The sequence below is a fragment of the Mizuhopecten yessoensis genome, unplaced genomic scaffold (assembly GCF_002113885.1).
Source record: "Mizuhopecten yessoensis strain PY_sf001 unplaced genomic scaffold, ASM211388v2 scaffold2329, whole genome shotgun sequence".
Taxonomy (NCBI): domain Eukaryota; kingdom Metazoa; phylum Mollusca; class Bivalvia; order Pectinida; family Pectinidae; genus Mizuhopecten; species Mizuhopecten yessoensis.
Genome location: NW_018404492.1, coordinates 3,842,857 through 3,863,057, shown reverse-complemented (window position 1 = coordinate 3,863,057; position 20,201 = coordinate 3,842,857). Strand labels below are relative to the sequence as shown.

At 35.7% G+C, this 20,201-nt stretch overlaps 2 protein-coding genes across 2 annotated transcripts; both read right to left on the bottom strand.

Annotated features, from left to right (window-relative positions):
- Nucleotides 1–2,605: 2,605 nt before the first annotated feature.
- On the bottom strand, nt 2,606–8,752 carry LOC110445633. Its single transcript, XM_021490338.1, has 2 exons — nt 8,499–8,752; nt 2,606–5,498 (listed from the first exon to the last, which is right to left on the bottom strand). Exons 1-2 carry the CDS (start codon nt 8,659–8,661, stop codon nt 3,169–3,171), a joined length of 2,493 nt encoding a protein of 830 aa, XP_021346013.1. The 5' UTR covers nt 8,662–8,752; the 3' UTR covers nt 2,606–3,168.
- A 3,316-nt stretch (nt 8,753–12,068) lies between these two features.
- On the bottom strand, nt 12,069–20,201 carry LOC110445632 (sorting nexin-24-like). Its single transcript, XM_021490337.1, has 6 exons — nt 20,077–20,201; nt 18,654–18,737; nt 17,542–17,646; nt 16,457–16,536; nt 15,934–16,025; nt 12,069–15,372 (listed from the first exon to the last, which is right to left on the bottom strand). Exons 1-6 carry the CDS (start codon nt 20,134–20,136, stop codon nt 15,299–15,301), a joined length of 495 nt encoding a protein of 164 aa, XP_021346012.1. The 5' UTR covers nt 20,137–20,201; the 3' UTR covers nt 12,069–15,298.

The window sequence follows — 20,201 nt, the reverse complement described above, 5'->3', positions numbered from 1 at the left end:
TCTGTCCTCGAGCTCTGATACAAGTAAATTAAACTGTGACACAAAATAGTATGCTCAGTTTTGAATATAAATTTACCACACATTACGTACATTTTCATTTAATCATTATATTCTAACAGTGACGTACATGGCTTATATATCTGCCTCTGATTCTATATTATAAGTTCATTTGTAGTTACGGTACGTATGATTTGTTAATTAACGTTAGTGTAAGGTGACACATCCTCAATTTCCAGGGGTTACGCTCATTCTGTAGAGAGTGAAAGTGAGCGTAACCCCTGGATATCAAGGATGAAGGTGATAGTACCCAAATTGGATCACCAAAACATCATTTTATTCATTCATTGGAAATTCTGAGGATGAATTATAATCATGTATGGTTGTATTAATCAAAGGAAGAATATCGATTGGTGTTCTTACAACAACAAAAAATAGCACCCGGGTCTCACGTGAAATATTTTTAGGACGCCCTGACGTTACCTCTCATCGGTTCCGGTTTATGAGAATGTTAGGACACAAATCGGATCAAGGCTTGAATTTTGCAGTATATAATTACACTTCAAATGATCATTTTTTTGTCAGCATATTAACATTTTATGATGACATTTGGAATTTATATGAAAACAAATATTTCTATGGGTAATTTGTTCCTATATTCAACAGAATGCATAGTCGTACGTCGTCTGTGCGTCCGTCCGAAAGGTTTCCGGATCATATCTCCTGTACTATTTCACCTACGGTTATGAATCTTGGTTTGTGGGTACATGCATGGAAGGCGGTGTGTCGCGTACCATATATAGGTCACTGTGACCTCTACCGTGACCTCTGACCTACGTAATATGAGACTTGCAGCATATAAACTCTTCACTTGATTCTTCCAATTCACATGCCCATCACTCCCACCAATTCCCGATCAATCAAAGCGGGGGTATTCACGAGACCCCCATTCGAGTAACATCTAGTTTTTCATGTTTCATAATTGTAAATGCCATTTAGTACTTAAGCAATAAAGGTTATACATTACCAAAACTTTTATTCAATGGATTAAAGAAATCATATATATATATATATATATATTAGCGTATGTTCCTCTTCGATGTTAACTGGAACTTTTGCGTCATTGCACCGATTTCTTGGCCCATGTATTCCCCTCTGTGTCTAACAGTGTCCTATACCCCAACGATTGGCGGTATACAACCATTATGACGTCATAATCGGTTTTTGACTAAAAACAAAATTGGAAAACTCACCCATCACTCATCCTGAAAGCGTTCCTTAAGAACGGATGTCATTTTGTTTTCATTTTAAGATTCAACTGTACAATTGAACATGTATACTATTATAATTATATGGAATAGTTATTCTTATAGATAGGAAATTTCTCAATGATTTAACTTATATAATTAAGCGCATCTGAGAAGACCAAAATGCGGAAAAAACATAAACTCTTTGTAAAAAGAGCACGATTACGAACTGAGACATATCAGGAGGATGGTGAAGGTTTTGAAACTACGACAGTCCTTTTTTGTTAATTTATACGACAAAACAACACAAGCTTCCGCGCAAATTGTATTTTTTTGGACAAATTTGAACTTATTCATCCCGATACAGGTAGACCAACACTACAAACATATAGAACCAAACTGAGATGATATTTCAAAGCAAGTGTGTCAAAATACAAATCAGATTTTTTAAAACCTGTGTGTAAAGTACTTTAAGCCGTTTGGATTTCCAACGTTTTGGTCCTTACCATCAACAATGATACCCAAAATGAAAACACAGCTGTACGATGTAGTGAAATTATTTTTTTCCCGCATATTGTATCTTTTACCTAATTTCAAAGTTGCAATTACCTGTGTGTGTGGTGCATTCATCTTTCTACAATTATAGACACCGTTTACGATGACATCAGTAGAATCTATGTCAAAAATAATATGGTGTATAGATTATCTGATTTATTACAACAAATTCTGTAATTGTGTGTAATAGAAAATTTCATATTTGTTATAGCGACATGAGTGAATGCAATTATTTCAATTTAGTCACCAAAAGACTTCCTGATTATGTTAAAACTTATGGAAAGAATATATTCAATGTCTTAGTTTGGGGAAAACGCTGAATAAACTCTATAAAATACAATATGTGATCAGTCTCCTTGTGATGTAGAAATCCAGTCCGGTTTGGTCTTGATCAATATGTTTGCTAAAATGTATCCAAAATTCAATCGTTGTTAAATAAACGATAATAAAAATAACTGTTATTTTTTTAAATGTAGTTTGTACATCTCGTGCGTGGAAAAAGTTAAGAGCGTATTGAAAAAGCAAATATCTCAACCAGCATATAACTACAGATTTCACGTCAGCCAGCTTAAAATGGTCGACTACGGTCGATTCCGTTCGCCTCAAGGAATGTACAATATTCAAAGTGTAGACTTGTCATCATTTTCATGTGTAATAAATATATATCATCTGTAGATTTTATATTTGTGATGGTAGTGATTATACATATGTTCTATGACTAATGTACAGTGTACTTGTGTGTGCGTCATGTATTAAGTGTCATTTTCGACGAGAAAACAAAGCACAAAACCAACCCAGTTGTTTACCCGTCATTTATATAGACTTCAAGCCGGTTACAACAACAGTATACAAAAAATATGGGTCTAGCTCTAGATAACCCCAATACCCAGACGTGATAATTTGTACATAGCATATATATATATCACAATGGATTTCAAAACTCCAAAGCACTATGAGAAATATATATGTCTTTCGCAATGAAAATACCTAGCTGTTATGTCTTTTAGCTCTTCAAGCGATGAGATGAGATTAACTTGGTGGTAATACGTGTTGTTGAAACTGAACACATTTCAGATTGTAACTTGCACAATGGCTGTATATGATGCACAAACATTTACATTACATTATAATACGGAAGCTTACACGTATCATGAAAATATTCAAGATAATCCTTATAGGTTTCCGTTAAATGGCAATGGTAAATATTGAACAGGCGTCCTTGGAAAATGTCACCAAACTTTATGAAGGTATATGAGAATTAATTTACACCCGACTATGATAACTGCTCGCAAGAGTGTAGACGTCTTGAATTATCTAAATATGTGTGTAAATTAACCATCACAGTTTACAAATACAATTTACGTGCCATTCAAGCCCTTGGGGGTTGGATGCCGTGAGTATCCCTCATGTGTTTCAGTAGGTTGTCCCGCCTGCTGTACACTGCGGAACACATGGTACAGAAGTGTTGTACTCCCATGTGATTGACAGCGTGTCTCCTTAAAGAGTCCCTAGTACTGAGTACAGTCTGACACACCACACAGGGGAACCTTTTCCCGGTCCCATAGTCCGTGGGAAGTACATTATTGTGTTGGTCCCCGTGTTCCATGATTGCTTCCCATGATGTCAGTAACATACCACAGATCAGGCACTTGTTGTTACCTTTACTTATTTTCTTCCTTCCGGTGAATCCTGTATTAGAAGCATCCATATCAAAACTCTTGTTCAAACTGTTTGAAGGCGAAGACTCGTAGCTTGGAGGAAAATAACTTGGATATATATTTCCTAAGAACTCAGTTGCTTTGGATAGTATATCCCCCGATCTGGTTCCAGAATACCCGGCTTGCTGTATCGGTGTGGATTCAGTATGTTGAAAGCTTCGCATGTCACTCAAATTCTCAATGTCTATTACTTCTTCAAGTTGAGTGCTGCGACTTCCCAGGGCCATTCTGATGGTTTCATCGTCTAAGCCCGACCCGTGCGAGTCGTTATAGAGATACAGAGCCTGGCCTTCTACCGAGTCGTTCGCGACGATTGGATCGGCAGTAGTCACATGTATGTTTTCGTTCGACATACTGGTGTGTATACCACTACCAGCCATCTCTGTGGACATTTCGTCTGAATGGAACGCCGAGACGTGGTGCTGAAGCTTCTCGAGCTGGGGAAACTTTACATCACATGTGCTACAACTGTAATTGAGAATGGAATTCGAGCTTAACGGGTTTACACCTTCCGTCGTGGGAACATCATTTGATGCTTGTGTTCCTCCAGCGGAGTATAAGGCAACAGGGTCAGTTGTATCTCCCTCCGTTTGTTGGTTCCCAGGTATCGTGTTGGTCTGATGAACGTCCTGACCATCAAAATACCCCTCCGGTTCTTCTTTTATCTGTATTGGAGAGTCATTAGGCTGGACAAGAGGATGACACACCTCTGAATCTGAGTTGGGATCAGGTATTCTGGAAACCACCTGTGGTATATCTGAAGGCACGTCGGTTTCCATTGGAGGGTGCATGGTGTTCTCTGTCGAATCGTTTGAAGACGTCGACAATACTGGAATCACAGATGTATTTCCAGAATCAGAAGTAGAGTCACCTGGTACTTCAATAAAGCCTTGACTTCCATGGAGATCATGATGAGATGCTGGTGTCTGATGAGTTCCTTCGATTTCTTGAATCGGTTTCGGGACTTTTCCCAATCTTGTTAGCAATTGCTGTGCTCTCCTTTGCATCGAATTAATGTTATGTTTCTGAAACAGATGCGACGTAAGGTTATCTTTACGTCTGTACATGGCAGGACAGAAGGGACACGTGAACGCGATGTTGTGAATGTGACCGAGGAAATGTCTGCGCAAGTTACTGGTCGCTGGCAACGTGATCCCACACACCACACACTGGTTGGGAAGGTTATGTTTGGTGCTATGTGACTGGTTGTCCGCAAAACTTGTCAACACATCACCACAAGCACAACACTTTGCGTCATTCGCTCGCTGGCTTGGCGGCTGTTGAACCAGCTTGCTTATTTTAGTGTTCCTATACTTCCTTCTTTGTAAATGAAAATTCACTCTGGATAAAAACGGTGAGCTGACCCTAGGAGCATGCACCAGTTGAGTAACTTTCGTTTGTGATGACGCTCTAGGTTCTCTAACTGGACGTAGGAAAGTGTTAGACGACCCCTGTCTTCTATATGTATTACCAGACGGTGCTGTGACAGTGGGTTGTGCATCCTGTTTGTTTTGGGGTTGACGGCCTGCTAGATCAGTTAAGTCAATGACACTTACATTCCTGGTGGGCATGTCTTCTCCGCTGGGAGACTTGTAGTCTGTCTGTTTACTCTTACTCTGATCATATGGTCTTTGTCTTGATTTATCACTTGATGAGTACAAATACTGAACTGATTCTTGGTCCACATTTCTCTCGTGTATTGTTTCTTTCGTATTGTTTAGTGAACTTGCCTGGTTAGCGTGTGCAGTGTTCCGCAGTCTGTGTTCCGGTGACGTTGAATGAGAATTGTTTTCAAAATTGTGTCCTGTTGCGACCTTCGCTAATCTCTCATTTCCCATCCACCCACACGGCGAGCTTATCAAGGATACAGAAGAGGGGACAATGAGGGTTGCGCGACCCGTACCTCCGGAGCATGGGTCATCGATATCAATCACGTCGTCTTTGTGAGCGTTTCTTGTAAATGTTGACGCTGGATTTACACCTGAAAAGCAAAGTTAAAAGATAGGTAACAGTTATATAAGTTTATGATTTATACCTTAACATCACATTCACAACATGGTACTCCAGATCTGTATGACCTCTTTGATAGCACAACGTTTTAATAATACATATTATTTTATCCAATGTTACTTAGCTCGCCAATTAGTCGCAGGCAAATATGCCTAGTCAGTACATTTACCACACGAATTTGATATATTTGAATCACATTAGATCAGCACATGGCTTTGAACAGGATTCAACCGGAGACATATATGAGAAATGAATGCAGTAAGCTTGCAACGTTTTTACTACCCTGTCTGTCGGTTTTTCTAAGATAAGTAGAAGGTTAGTGTATATCTGCAGGAAGTACATTTCAGGTTATTTATGACTCTTTTTGATAATGTTAAATCAACGTACCTGCTGTTTTGAATAATTAGTCTGTCTTATTAGTACGGGGCTTCCAATAGACAATTGAGGCTATTATTTTGAGTTCCCAACAATCAGTTTTGATGGTTGGGTCTAACTTCTAAAGGACAGGCCTATTTCAATCTGATTAAAATCATGTTACATGGCTTCGTTAACTTCAGGCGGAGCCATGTAACAGATGATTTTAATCAGATTGGGCCTATTTGACATGTGTTTTGACTGTCAAATTAAAGGGGGAAATTCTATTTGAGTTTTGGCTTTGGAAACTATCAAGGATCAACTGAAAGCCATGTAGTGATGATATTGTCCTTGATAGGAGCTGTACTTGATTTGGTTGTTGTCAAGGGCAGTGTTTTGTAGATGCAGTTATGAAGTATCATTTAGGGACAAATGAGTATTTATAGATAGACAATGCTTGCTTTCGGGTTAACTTAATTTGCTCATCAAACTGACACCCAACTAATTCACTCCATATTACCAATACATATGGATTATATTGTGTGTTTAATCAATATCTTTCTTTCATAATTTGTATTACTGTGGCCTAGTAGACTACATTGTATTTTACTGAATTTTGATTTTATATATTTTCGTATATTGTATTTTTTAATTCATATTGTATTTAATAACAGCAGGTAATTGTATTTAGCAGTATTGGTAGGGACCATTCAGGATAAAAGGGATTACAGGTTATTGTATTTAGCAGTATTGGTAGGGACCATTCAAGATAAAAGGGAATACAGGTGTATACTCACGTTTCTACAGTAAATGTACCTGTACATCCAATAGATCTAAAAAGATGTCCAGTACTAACATAACCATGGCATAGCCCATAATCTTTTGGCCAAACACAAGTGTGTGTTGGGGGGGGGGGGGGGCAGTTCCTTTCTCTGCGATCATGTTGTAAATTAGATAGGGTTATAGAGGCTGCCTGCGTCAATCAATCAACAAAATGTAATTAACGGCACCTAATATAATGAGAAAGAAAATCGTGGAAACAGCAAGACATATTCTTAACTTTAAACTTAAAGGGGTTGGTTTTTTTGGAGAGGAAGAATCTAGATAAATATGTGAAGGATATCACAGTAGAGATCAGTGTATGACCATCAACCAATGATACTAAAATCATAATTGTACTTCTACTTTTAAATGGTAATGACCAACTTCAACAAGTTGAAGAAAATGTCATGAGGGAGAAAGAGATTTAGTTGATTCAGAGAAAGCCAAAATGATACATACATGTAAACAGATTTAATTTTGAGGGTACAGTGACAGGAGAGCAGATTTAAAAGATTCAGTAGTAGAACAGGAGAATATGATATCTGGTGGGATCTTATTCCACTCAGATATTGATCGTGGAAAAAAAGGATTGTTTTCTGACCTGGGTTCTGCAGTGTGGTATTTGGAAGGATTGGTGATGGGCATGCCTGGTTGCTGGTATAAGTCTAGGTTGTTTACTAATAGCTACCTGATTGTTTACAATTTTGAATATCATACATAGGCTTGTGTCTCTGTGTCTGTCGGCAAAGGATTCGCCATTTAAGATGGTTCAACATATTAGAGACCCTAAATGTCTATGAGTGTAAACGTTTTAGTTTAATACGTAACGAGCAGCCCTGCGTTGTACCATTTCAATTATATTGATGTTATCCTGGGTGTATGGGTCCCAAACAGGACAGGCATACTCTAGGGATGGTCGGACTAATGATTTGTATGCCTGTGCCTTAACTGATGTTGAACCTATTAAGTTTCGACGGAGGAAGCCAAGTGTGGACTTTGCTTTGTTGGTAATATTATTTATGTGGGAGTCCCATTTTAAGTTAGATTGGATTGTAACATCCAGGTATTTTGCTTGGTCTATGTGTTCTAGCGTTTGCCCATGGAGGATGTAATCATGGATAATGGGGTTTCCTTCTTGTTCACAGACAACACATTTAATACACTTGCTCGGGTGGAAGGCCATCTTCCATGTCTTTTCCCAGAGCGCCAGATTGTCCAAGTCTTGTAGTAGAGTTTCAGCATCACTGTTAGACTTGACTACTAGATAAGCGATAGTGTCTGCTAACAGTAACAAGCAGATGTTAGCGTTTAGGCCCACAGAGAGGTCGTTAATGAAATAAAGAAATAAACTTGGTCCGAGGACCGATCCCTGTGGCACACCAGAATGGACGTTGACAAAGTCAGACATTTCCTCCTCCACAACTACAGATTGCTTTCTGCCATTGAAGAAGGAAATTCTCAATCCAGTTTACTGACTACATTGTACCTTTCCTTTTACATCATAGTACTTAAAGTCTTTAGATTGTGGATGAGAAGGGAATGGCTGACTTTGTCGAAAGCCTTGGCGAAGTCCATGATGAGAATATCAGTTTGGCTTCCTTCGCTAAGGTTTCTGGATATATGTCATCGGCTTGGGGGGTTCATATCTAAGTCGCTGTATGCCTATAGCCTAATATAAAGCATCAATACGTACCTGACCCAGTAAGGAACTATTCGTTTATTAAATCCTTATGAAACCAGTTACATAATAACATCACAAAAAACAATAATCACACACTCTACTTCAATGTTTTACCTGCTGCAGTCGAGCTATCAGATGTGTTGGTTGGTTCGACAAGGAGAATTGCAACAGCGCCAATGATTTTACTTTGATTCACATCAAGTTTATGGCGGCTGTGGATGGTCATGAACCCCGAGTGAGCGTCAACAGAAATCTCAGCCATGTTTAGACTTCCCATAATGCCAGTGTCGTTGTTTTACCAGTCACAATGAAGGTTTATATTGAAAATTACCATTGAAACATCGCTTTCTTCCTAACTTAGCTTTGTTGATAACGGAACCGGAAGTTTATATACCAGTCAAAGGGGGAATTAATTATAGCATCAAATGGGGCTCCATTAGGGAAATCGTTTTACAGCTAAGCGCTTCCCGCTGATTTTCCGCAAATTAATCAATTTTATTGTGAAAATTGTAAACCGATATATATTTTCCCTGATTACATCAGATTGGAAACGAAATGATTAATTAAATAAAAAAATAAACACAACTGCTTCATAGGACCAGAGACATATAAAGCCATTGATAGTATATGTACATACGTCTCTGATAGGACTTCATTGTATATGTGTGTGTTTTTTTATACTCATCAATAGAAAAACACACCATTAATGCTTTAAATACACGTGGAAATCCGTCTTTAAATAGGTAGTATATCACATCGTGTTGAACCCTTTCTTCTTAAATATAGTAAGGTTAAGTTAAACTACGACATGTTAATTAATTAACAGATGCACGACTGCGATGTATGATTTAGTTCATGGAGACAAAATATACCATGTTCTCGGTGTTAAAATCATTCACGTCTGGAGTTTTAGCATAATTCAACAGAATATGATTTACAGTAATATACTTCGCAAAATATGTCACCATGCATGCAGTACGTACCGATTCCACAATATTCACAACCTGCTACCGCCAAATTCCCTTTGATTTTTTTTTATATTATATGCAGTGTATGGGACAATGTACAATGACCTTTATACTATAGATTTATGATCTAACAACCGATTTGGAATTATACAAAAAGCTACATGAAACAAAAATGAGACTTTCACAAAATTGTAAGTCAGAATTTCATATAGGATTGGGAAGATAAAACAATTACTTAAAACAACTGTATTATTTTGGTATATTTTATAGTTTTCCTTAATGAAAATTAAAGAAGGATAGTACCTTTTTATTAAAGTATATATCATTCGAAATACATATATATTTATATCCTGGTCGTCTTTCCAAATCATATGGGTATATTTATCATACGCGATGTTAGTTCATAAATTATTGCAATAACGCCTAATTAACCCAAAGCCAAGGAAGCGATACTATAGGGATATATCCCAGTCATTTAGAGTAGGCCTTTTATATTCAACATGTGACATTACATTACATATATACTTCCTTTATTTCATTAAGCGTAAAAAAAAATCCCCGAAGATAATTACATCCGCTCGCAACGACGTCCTGTAAATTATAACCTTTTTTTCTCAGTCAAGGTTGCTAGGCTTATTGAAATTGTATTTTGTTATATTAAGCAATTAACATGAAACAAGCATACCGAAGCCTTTGTGCCAGAGGTCAGTCATCCGGGACAGCTGGCAGATAAACTAACGCACATAAATTTCAACTCCCTGCAAGTCGTTCTGAATTACAATGTAAGAGTCGCATGACATGAAAACAGCTGCATGATGGGACACGCATGTTTTTTTACTTCCAGATTCCATGTGGTTGACAGCGAAACACCAATGCTAACTGACGCACTGCTTTGACAATGTGTGATTTGTTCGTCTGCAATGATGTGTCATTCATTTCGACTGTAACGCCATATCAACACAGTTCCGTGCTTACATTTACCATGTTCAAGCATTTTAATTAATATCACAGAAAATAAAATAAGCTTATCATTTCCACTTTTCATTGAGTAGATAAAAACAGACACCACGCTACGATTACAACGTCATCGATGAAGTAAACACGTGGGTCATGGCATTTACAGCCTGAGTGAATGTCATTTGTTAAACCTGGTACAAGGAGAAAAGGCCATACAATGGTAAACTAATACTTATCTGTAGACACTGGATACATTAAATAAAAGGACAAGCCGATATTATAAGTCACTGTTTATTTCATAATTCAACATAACCGATGAAGATACATTCATCCGTACCATGCAGCAAACAATACGTACATTTTGAGTTAATGAAGTTTTAACCTTTTCATGTCACAAATATGGCGGTAGTGTATGAGCACGTGATACTACACTGGTAGGAAACGGGAAAAAATATACTACTGTACATTTAGAATCCTTGTACCACTGCCGAAAACCGTAATTGTGCAATGATTTATTCCAGCATGAATACACAAAATATAGCTGAACAAAAGCAGGGATGTGTAGTGGACACTACACATCCCTCTGACAAAAGCCATACCTTGCCATTTTCACAAATGATATTTAAAAATGAAAACAAAAATAATCAACAAGGGTTCTGAGCGTACAAAACAATTGGGCCCAGACAAGGATTCGAAAAAAAATAATAAATATTACAGTGAAATTATCTAGTGTTTTTCCTGCAGTGGGACAAGCATCCTTAATAAGACATACATGTATATATGCATCATTGAACTGAAATTTATGCTACAAATTAACAAAGTATGTCAACAGCAACATGAAAACGTGGTAATACCTGATACAGTGTAGCATACTACAATTAGTATACAAACTGAAGAGGATAGTTGGCGACTCCACTGTTTGACAGTGACAATAGTAATACTGAATCATTTCTGGATGGATTTTTTTTCAAACATTACTATGTAATGGAGGGTACTGCTACATCGAAATATGTCCAGCGTATATAATGCCCACTTACTAAGCAAACTGGCACAAAATTATACAATATTTGAACTTCTATTATGTTAAAGAGTATTTGTCGGATATTTATATCTCCTTTGTTATCCTTGACATTTCAAGGGTTACACTCTCTCTGCACATCTTGAATATGTGATGACGAAATCGAGACTTTGTAAGCGCCACCTTTTGGGAAATTCAAATATAAAAAAGAATCGGGCGGCACTGTTACTGTAAAATTGACTGGCTTAAAGTCGGGTGTCGCTCCTCTGTCAAACTTCGATTTTGTTATGACATAATATATGGGTTGAGAGAACTAATTAAGTGAGACAAGCTATTGGAATTTCTATGTGATTCTATTTCTGATACATTTTAACACCAAAGGTAACAAATAAGAATTTCAATAATTCTAGTTTAGATGTAGCATTCTTTTGATAATACGACACTGACTTATTACTCATTGTTTGAGACGGTGTTAAATTTATCCACAAGTTGAGCGTCTACATTTTAGGAGACATTGGACTGTCACACAATAAATAATAAAGATAAGGTCACAGATGATAAAAACTAGTCCGATCTGATCAATCTGATTATCATAAAGTATTACATACATGCATATACGATAGGTAAAATAGTGAACAATACTGAAAATCCTATATGACGGAATACTCCGTCTTTGCGTATTGCAGAGTTACAAAATTACATCGTTTTCTCAAAAATTGATGAGGTTACTCTCACAAACCAATGACGTAACAATCAATACCTGCTCACAAGAGAAGATAACTCTGCAATACGCAAAGACGGAATAATGTACATGTGATACCAGCACATTTTCAAGAACAGGACAATTAGCCTATACTAAATGAGGACAGGTGCCTACTTTGTGATACAGTATGTATCGGTTCAATTCCACAATAACTCAAACGTGGCAATGAAATAAAGGTTGCAATCATACAATGCAAGGATAAAAAAGTATGGGCTACATAATTTATCACATGACCTTATTCGACATTACACGAAATACCATGTATACTAACATCTACTTGCACGACTAAAATGGTGAATCTTGGAGACCAGGCTTTTCTCCAAATTTCAGGAGGAAATGTAGTAATGAGAAAAATGTAAAAGAAAAATAAAAGTTTTTTTAAAGGAAAATGATACCCTTTTGATTGTGGGAGGTGTGCGTCACGGTGGGGGGGTTGCAGTTTCCTGGATCCTCCACTGAATCATGCCGGTCAAATGCTATCTCATAATGATAATTTTAGATCAAACAATTCTTGTTAGTTTCATTACTTTATCGGTAATTATTACCGTAATTCGTGTGAATTATAAGCATCGATAGTGGATCTATTTCAAGATTCACGCAAACAATTATTCATAGACTGTTTGAGACATACACGTTCAGTGAAACAGTAATTAATTCCTCTGAGACAAGTACACATAGATAAAAGGTCACCAAAACTAAGTGGGTGCAAATTAAAAGCAATCTGCAGTATATTTTCCTCATTAGTTATGAGATGCAAACACGCGTCTGACAATATATTTATGGAAACAAATACAATTTTTGGCACTGAGCAATTGACAACTCAATGAAAACAATCATTAAAATTATTAGTATAAGGTGAATACAATTACTGTGTTTCATATCAAAATCAGCATTTGAAGGTAACACCAATAGAGTCGTGATGGAATACACACTATGCCAATACAAAGACTTTCTTCTAAGTAACATGGTTTAATTGTAATAAGGGACCATACACTTATGTAATGAATACATATATATTTGTACCAAGTTCAGAGCAAGGCCTAGTACCAATTTTCTGACTCCATAACTCATGCATAACCATGTACCTTATTAACACTCCAAAGGATCCAAATTTTCAATAGCACATTTGGAAAAGACATTTGACATTCTGTGGTTTTGTCGATCTTGGCTCTGTAAAAATGGAGATGTGCACATGGAACAGAACTCTAAAGTACCTGAATATCATGAACAGCTGGGAGATCCAATACAAAAATAAATAATAGGATCATCATGTGACAGGCCCTGTCAACAAATGCCCCAGAAACTCAGGTCTGGGTGGGTGACCATTAAAAACTTCTGTATATATACATGTTGTACATGGAATAAACACAAGCAGTGATTGACATTCTAAAATTAACAATATTGCAACTAAACTGCAGTAACCAGTGATTGATATTCTAAAATTAACAATATTGCAACTACACTCCAGTAAACAGTGATTGCACCTAGTTTTAGTGTATATACATCATAATGTAACTGCAGCTGTGAAATAGGAGTCATAGGCAGTGCAGTGTTCCGTGCAGTGTACAATGTACAAAGTAAGTTTACTAAATGTTGTTATTTAGAAACTGAACTTTTCATCTTCAGAAACTCACTTAAATGCTAGTACATAAAATTGTATTTAAAATGGGGTATATTGAGCCTTTCTGTATGAACAGACGATGAGAGAATATATTTCTACCCAGAGTAGGTACTTGTGTGGTACAACTGCTAAAAGGGCTGGTAACTCCAGCAGATTGGACTGTAATAGAACATGTACATTATATTTATATAATCAAGTTAAAGATATATGTTTGTTGATGATTCAATAGAAAATACATGTATGCAGATGATTAAATAGTATGTATATAATCACATATCAGACTAGATTGTCATCAAAAAAATTGTCTTTGACATTCGGAAAAAAACAAAACATCTTTCAGATGAATACATATATGTACATTACATACGGTATCAATTTTCAAAAATCAGTAAAAATGGCGATAAATTAATACCAAGCTGGAGACTTTGAACAGTGTTGTGAGCACCCAATCTGATTAAAACCAGACCGTTGATTTCACTCCCGATACTCGACGTTCCTTTTACTATCGTGAGTGGAAGCAAAGATCTGGTTTTGACCAGATTGGTGAGCACCTGTACTATAAATACAAAATATATTTTTTATTGTTGATCACAAACAATCACAGACATAGTGGAAATTATTATGAAATCAATGTGGAGGTCTGACTAGAAACAATGTGAAATGTAGAAAGGTTGAACCAGGATGCTATTTCTTCATCAATAGAAAAGATGTACAAGCATGTGATATAGCAACGAGATCTTTCCTAAACAGTATGTGTAGTCTTTGATTACTATTAATTAAAAAACCTAATAATAAGTTGAATGTTAAATGTATTCATAAAAATAAAATTAAAAAAATGTCACTTTCAGAACCCTCCCCACTATTTTGTGTCCTTACAGTAGTAAATGGAAGGTCTAAATAAAGACAGTGTTTACAGATGATTGTGCCATTCAAGGACATCTTTAAATTCCATCTTGCTGAAATATCATAGTTTGAACACTGTCGTGATATTCTACTCGGTAAAACTTTTCTGACAAAAAAAAGGTAGACATATACAATTAACGTACAGTAATCATGTCTACAATATCACTATACAGAAAACAAAATCTGACCAATGATCAGTAGTTACAACATGTATAAATTGAACAACAACATTTCTAATAGTAAAGGATGTATGCTACCTTACTTTAACATGTACCTCCATTCTAAAAGAGTTCGAAATACAATCTTTTGTAAATAGTCACGACGTATTTGAAGATATAGCTGCATTTGAAAGATACAAAAAGAATACATGCACTCATGCAATGCTGAATAAAACATTTTAAACTTTAATAAGGGACATGACTCTATTAAATAAATCTGAGGTACATGTGTTTTTCTTTAATTGTATTTTTTAAGGGGCCATTAGAAGATGGAGTAAGATGTTTGTGGTAGCATATATCCTTGAAGAACACATCTGATTGATAAACATTTTAACAAACTTATTTTTGAAGAACTAAAAGCAACTATGGTATGCTGTAAACGTCATACCACTAAAAAAACAAGTTATAACATCATCGTTGACACAAATGGATCAGGTGACAGGTCCAGACTAACGGTGTGTGTTTGTTACCTTGGCTCCTCAGGTTGGGCACAGTACAACCCTCTGTGTACTCCCTCAGTGATGATGTCATGTAGACTACCTAGAAAAGTTTAATAGAGTTTATTGAAGATAATAAGACATGAAGACCATATACATTTTTTCGTATCAAAAACATTTTTCGCGAATTACTTCCTTGCATGATCCAATGGGGATTAAATACAGTAAAGGGAGATAACTCATGAATAGCTCATGGATATTTCTTAATTTTAGGCATGTTTGAATTTTATTTAAATATTTAAGACCTTACCTACAAAAGGAATTCAAATGAACTTTTCTACTTTTTCAATTTTTGCAATCCCTTAAAACTGGTGAATTTCTGTATGCAGGTATCACACAAATTTATCAAATATTATACAAGTCATTTCAAAAATCACATAATCTGAAATCTCCTATTCAGACGGTTCTGTTGATGAGGTCCACCCATTTGTTCCAGCCAAATCTCTAGCATATTAGATTAACCTAAGATTGATAAAGTATACATAATTTATGTTCTGTATAGCAAACTTTGTTATAAGTGTTTAGCTAAACAATAAACTTCATTAAACAAGATTTTATGAACTCCTCTCTGAAATGAGACCAGGAACAATCAACATGAACATACTTTTATTGTTGTCCAGTAGGAAAGCGTCCGGCTGGAACCCAATCATAGGCTGGTGAGCCAGAGATACATCATGGTCAACTTGGGTCAGTGGCCTAGATTAAGTACACATACACACAATGTTTTGATACAGCGTAGTAGCAGAAAAACAAGGGAAATAACTCCAGTTTACAGATAAAATGTCAGTGGTCTCGAGCAGGAACATATAATCATGTACAGTAAACAACATCTCAATACAGAGAAGGGAACACAAACAGAAAGATAAGGGAGATAACTCTGATTTACAAATAAAACTTGCCAACTATTAAATTATGAAGAATTTTATTCACAAAGATCTTCATAGATTATCTTATGGTACAGTGTGAATTATTTTTGATTTTCTGGTTAAGTAAAGCCAGCCTGCATATAAATGTCATATTCAGGAATATAAGCCCACCACCCCTAGTAATCACAATATTTGTTTATTACTTGAAGTGTACATGTTTTCAGACAATGAAAACATCAATATTATAAATAATGTACTTACTCCATATTGTTGATAACGGGTAGCGTAATACACAGGAACCGCTGTATACTTTTTGAGATGTATTCATTTTCCACAACTCCCTGTAACAAAAACAAAATCCTAACTTGATGATGTCACATTATAGCAAAGACATTAACATACATGTTTAGACAGAGAATGGTTTTCATCACATATAGTACTTCAACTGTCTTTATGACAAGATCTGGGAGAAAAGCAAAGTTGATCATTTGTAATGACATGTCTGTGTGTTCAAGCTGAGGAAGAAGAACTTTGTTTTCAGAACTTCAACAAGCCTCATTAATTCTGACCAAAAATCTTACTCCATCTGATTCTAAGAATTACTACAACAGAATATATATAAACTTTAATTAGTTTATAACAATTATAAAGCAACTTTTTTTCAACTTATATTAATCACTTTTGTTGGCCCAGATGGAAGCGTGCAGCAGGTCTTATCATGAAAAGAAACAGAAGTATGCAGGGAAAACCAATGACGTTGGGCAGGTGACCCAATTCTTATTCCTGTCCAGTCAGTATATAGGTACCTGTAGATAAATCTGAAGACAAATGCGTCTCTGTTCTAGGACCTTCCTGGTCGTGTGTCCAGTATGACTGGCAGTAACATATATAGGTACCTGTAGATAAACCTGAAGACCAATACGTCTCTGTTCTAGGACCTTCCCGGTCGTGTGTCCAGTATGACTGGCAGTAACATATATAGGTACCAGTAGATAAACCTGAAGACCAATGCGTCTCTGTTCTAGGACCTTCCCGGTCATGTGTCCAGTATGACTGTCAGTAACATATATAGGTACCTGTAGATAAACCTGAAGACGAATACGTCTCTGTTCTAGGACCTTCCTGGTCGTGTGTCCAGTATGACTGGCAGTATCATATATAGGTACCTGTAGATAAACCTGAAGACGAATACGTCTCTGTTCTAAGACCTTCCCGGTCGTGTGTCCAGTATGACTGGCAGCAACATATATAGGTACCAGTAGATAAACCTGAAGACCAATGCGTGTCTGTTCTAGGACCTTCCCGGTCATGTGTCCAGTATGACTGGCAGTAACATATATAGGTACCTTTAGATAAACCTGAAGACCAATGCGTCTCTGTTCTAGGACCTTCGGATTCCATTTCATCACTTTTTTTGGTGGAAATTCTGGTGTTCTGATAATCTTTTTCAGCTGAAAGATAAGAATATATATTTGGTATAGTCAATGAAATATAGTCAATGAAACCTTGTTGCCAATAAACAAAAACTTGTAGACATGATGTGAGTCTCTGTTCCAAAACCTTAACTCATTCACCCATGAAATTTCATAATGAACTATTCCAACCTTTGAATTGGAAGAGTTCAAATGCATCTTCAGGGGTCAATGAGTTAATAGAAGAATTTCTTTCAATACTTTATTTGGTGACAATTTTGATATACAGGGTACCTGTTATAATTTTTCAGAAAATACAAATAGAAATATATCATGTGTATGTTAAAATGTCCATTAATACAATGAAGATTTGAACATTCCTTTAAAGTACATGATCTGTGATCAAACTGGAGTCAATTTATTAATGTAAGCACCATCGCTGTAAGTCTAGGGGACCTAGTGCACAAAAGAATAGGTCATATGTCGGGGAGACTGATCGCCCAACAGAAATTTACCACTGGTGGTAAAATGTGGTACATGTAGTGTATGTGGCATCTGATCTTTCAATGAGCTGTCAACCAATACTTGCCAATTCTTCACATTTTGAGAGGAAAACTCACAATTTACCTCCAATTTATAACATTTGAAATCAGCAAGCAGTTTTGATTTTTTTTGCTGCCATTACATCAATTAATTCACTGTATGGCATTTTACATTATTATTTTGTCAGATTGTGATACTTGTTATAATTTGTAAGGAATTTCCAAGACTTTTCAGATTCTTAAGCAGTTTCTCTCTCATAAAAAATAAATGATAAATACTGTTCGGAATAATACTTTACCTAAAATATAATTTTATAATTTTTAGAGTTGTTATATAAGAATGAATAATTGAGCAAAGAGATAATCAACCAAATTTTAAACAACTGCATGTACAAATATAGGTATATATACAAATGTAGCATATGATGTAGAAGTCTTACATTTTGATTACGGTATCAGTGAGTGTAGTAATATATATATATGTAATGTACATTTCAACAATACCTGTTTATGGAGATCTTCAAATTCAGAGTATCGTTTTTCTACATTGGTCAATCGCCCGGAAGCACATACTTCAACATTAAAGACCTGATACAAAATAGAAAATGACAGTGCAGTAATCAAATTCAAGAAATTTCAACACATTTCTTTTATTTTTTATGGTAAAAATGCACTTATTCATTGCATTTGAATTTTATTACATTTGATATAGTTATAGGTACTCTAAATCGAGAGATCGTCAGAATACGTACATTATTTCAAATAAACTGTTATATCAAAATTAATTTGGATACCACATTCATGTCTGAAGTTACAGAGATCTGCACTAAGGATAATACCTTAGAGTATGTCAGGTTCTGTTGAACTTTATGTACTTTGATGGATGAAGTACAGATCTGTACATTTGTATACGTATCTGTTAATTAGGTTTCTATATATATCAATTTACTTTTATCTGCTCTTCAACCTTTTTAGTGGGGAGCAAGTCCATTTAAGGGAAATTACCTTAAAAATGGAACATGTTAATTAATATTATACATGTTATCAGTTAAAATAACTTTAATCCATTTTACAGTAGTGGTCACTGGTGATTGGGGCCCCTGTATATTTATACTTACTTATACAAATGTGTCTGAAATAGGTCTCTGATTACATCAGGGACATACACATCTGACGTTTAAAATATATCTTCAGTTTTCCATGGATTATTTCTTTAGTACATTTTAATTTAAATCATTAGTTTATTATATAACTTATACAGATAAATGCATTTCTATAAATACAAGTTGTATATGTGAAGGATGTTCATTCGAAGATCTATATATATAAAAATAGAAGTATATATGAACTATATGTCATAATTCTAAATTCTAATATGCTGAATAATATATAGTTTTGACAGGCCAATTAAATGTGCATGTGCGTATGACTCACATGATGATTGTCACAGTAGAAATTTTCTCCATAATACACTTTTCTTTGCCATTACTATCTATACTTATTAGTACCAATGTTGTTAACTGATATTTTAAATGGGGACGTTTAGAATTATATATATATATGTATATTATCTAATTAACATCTTTCTATCACATACACTGGGTACAGTACAGTAGGCTAGCAAGTGAAATTTGTGGGGGCGTGTCTTTGTTCTTGATAAATTATGCTAATTCAATTTTCGTATTCATTTCTTACTGTATATTAAAATAAAAACTGCATTTATGTAACATAAATAATTCTGATAATAACATTTGTTACAACGACAGAAACTCTTCATTGTTAATGAACGGATCTTCTAAAGAATCATTCAAAAAAATAAACTTACTGCAGTACCGTTGGTGCCCCCTAGCCTGTTCAATGCAATTCTGTTGCAATGAGAGAGAGGAGAGAAAAAAAGGTCTGAACGAGCAACCCAGTCAGTACTTACAGTATAAGAATCATTGTTGTCCCCGCCTTTCCTAAAGCTTGGAACGGTCACTCGAATCATGAATATTTTCTGACCAGAAGTACTTCTGACTTTGTTTTGTTTACAGCTGATCAACGAATGTCAAA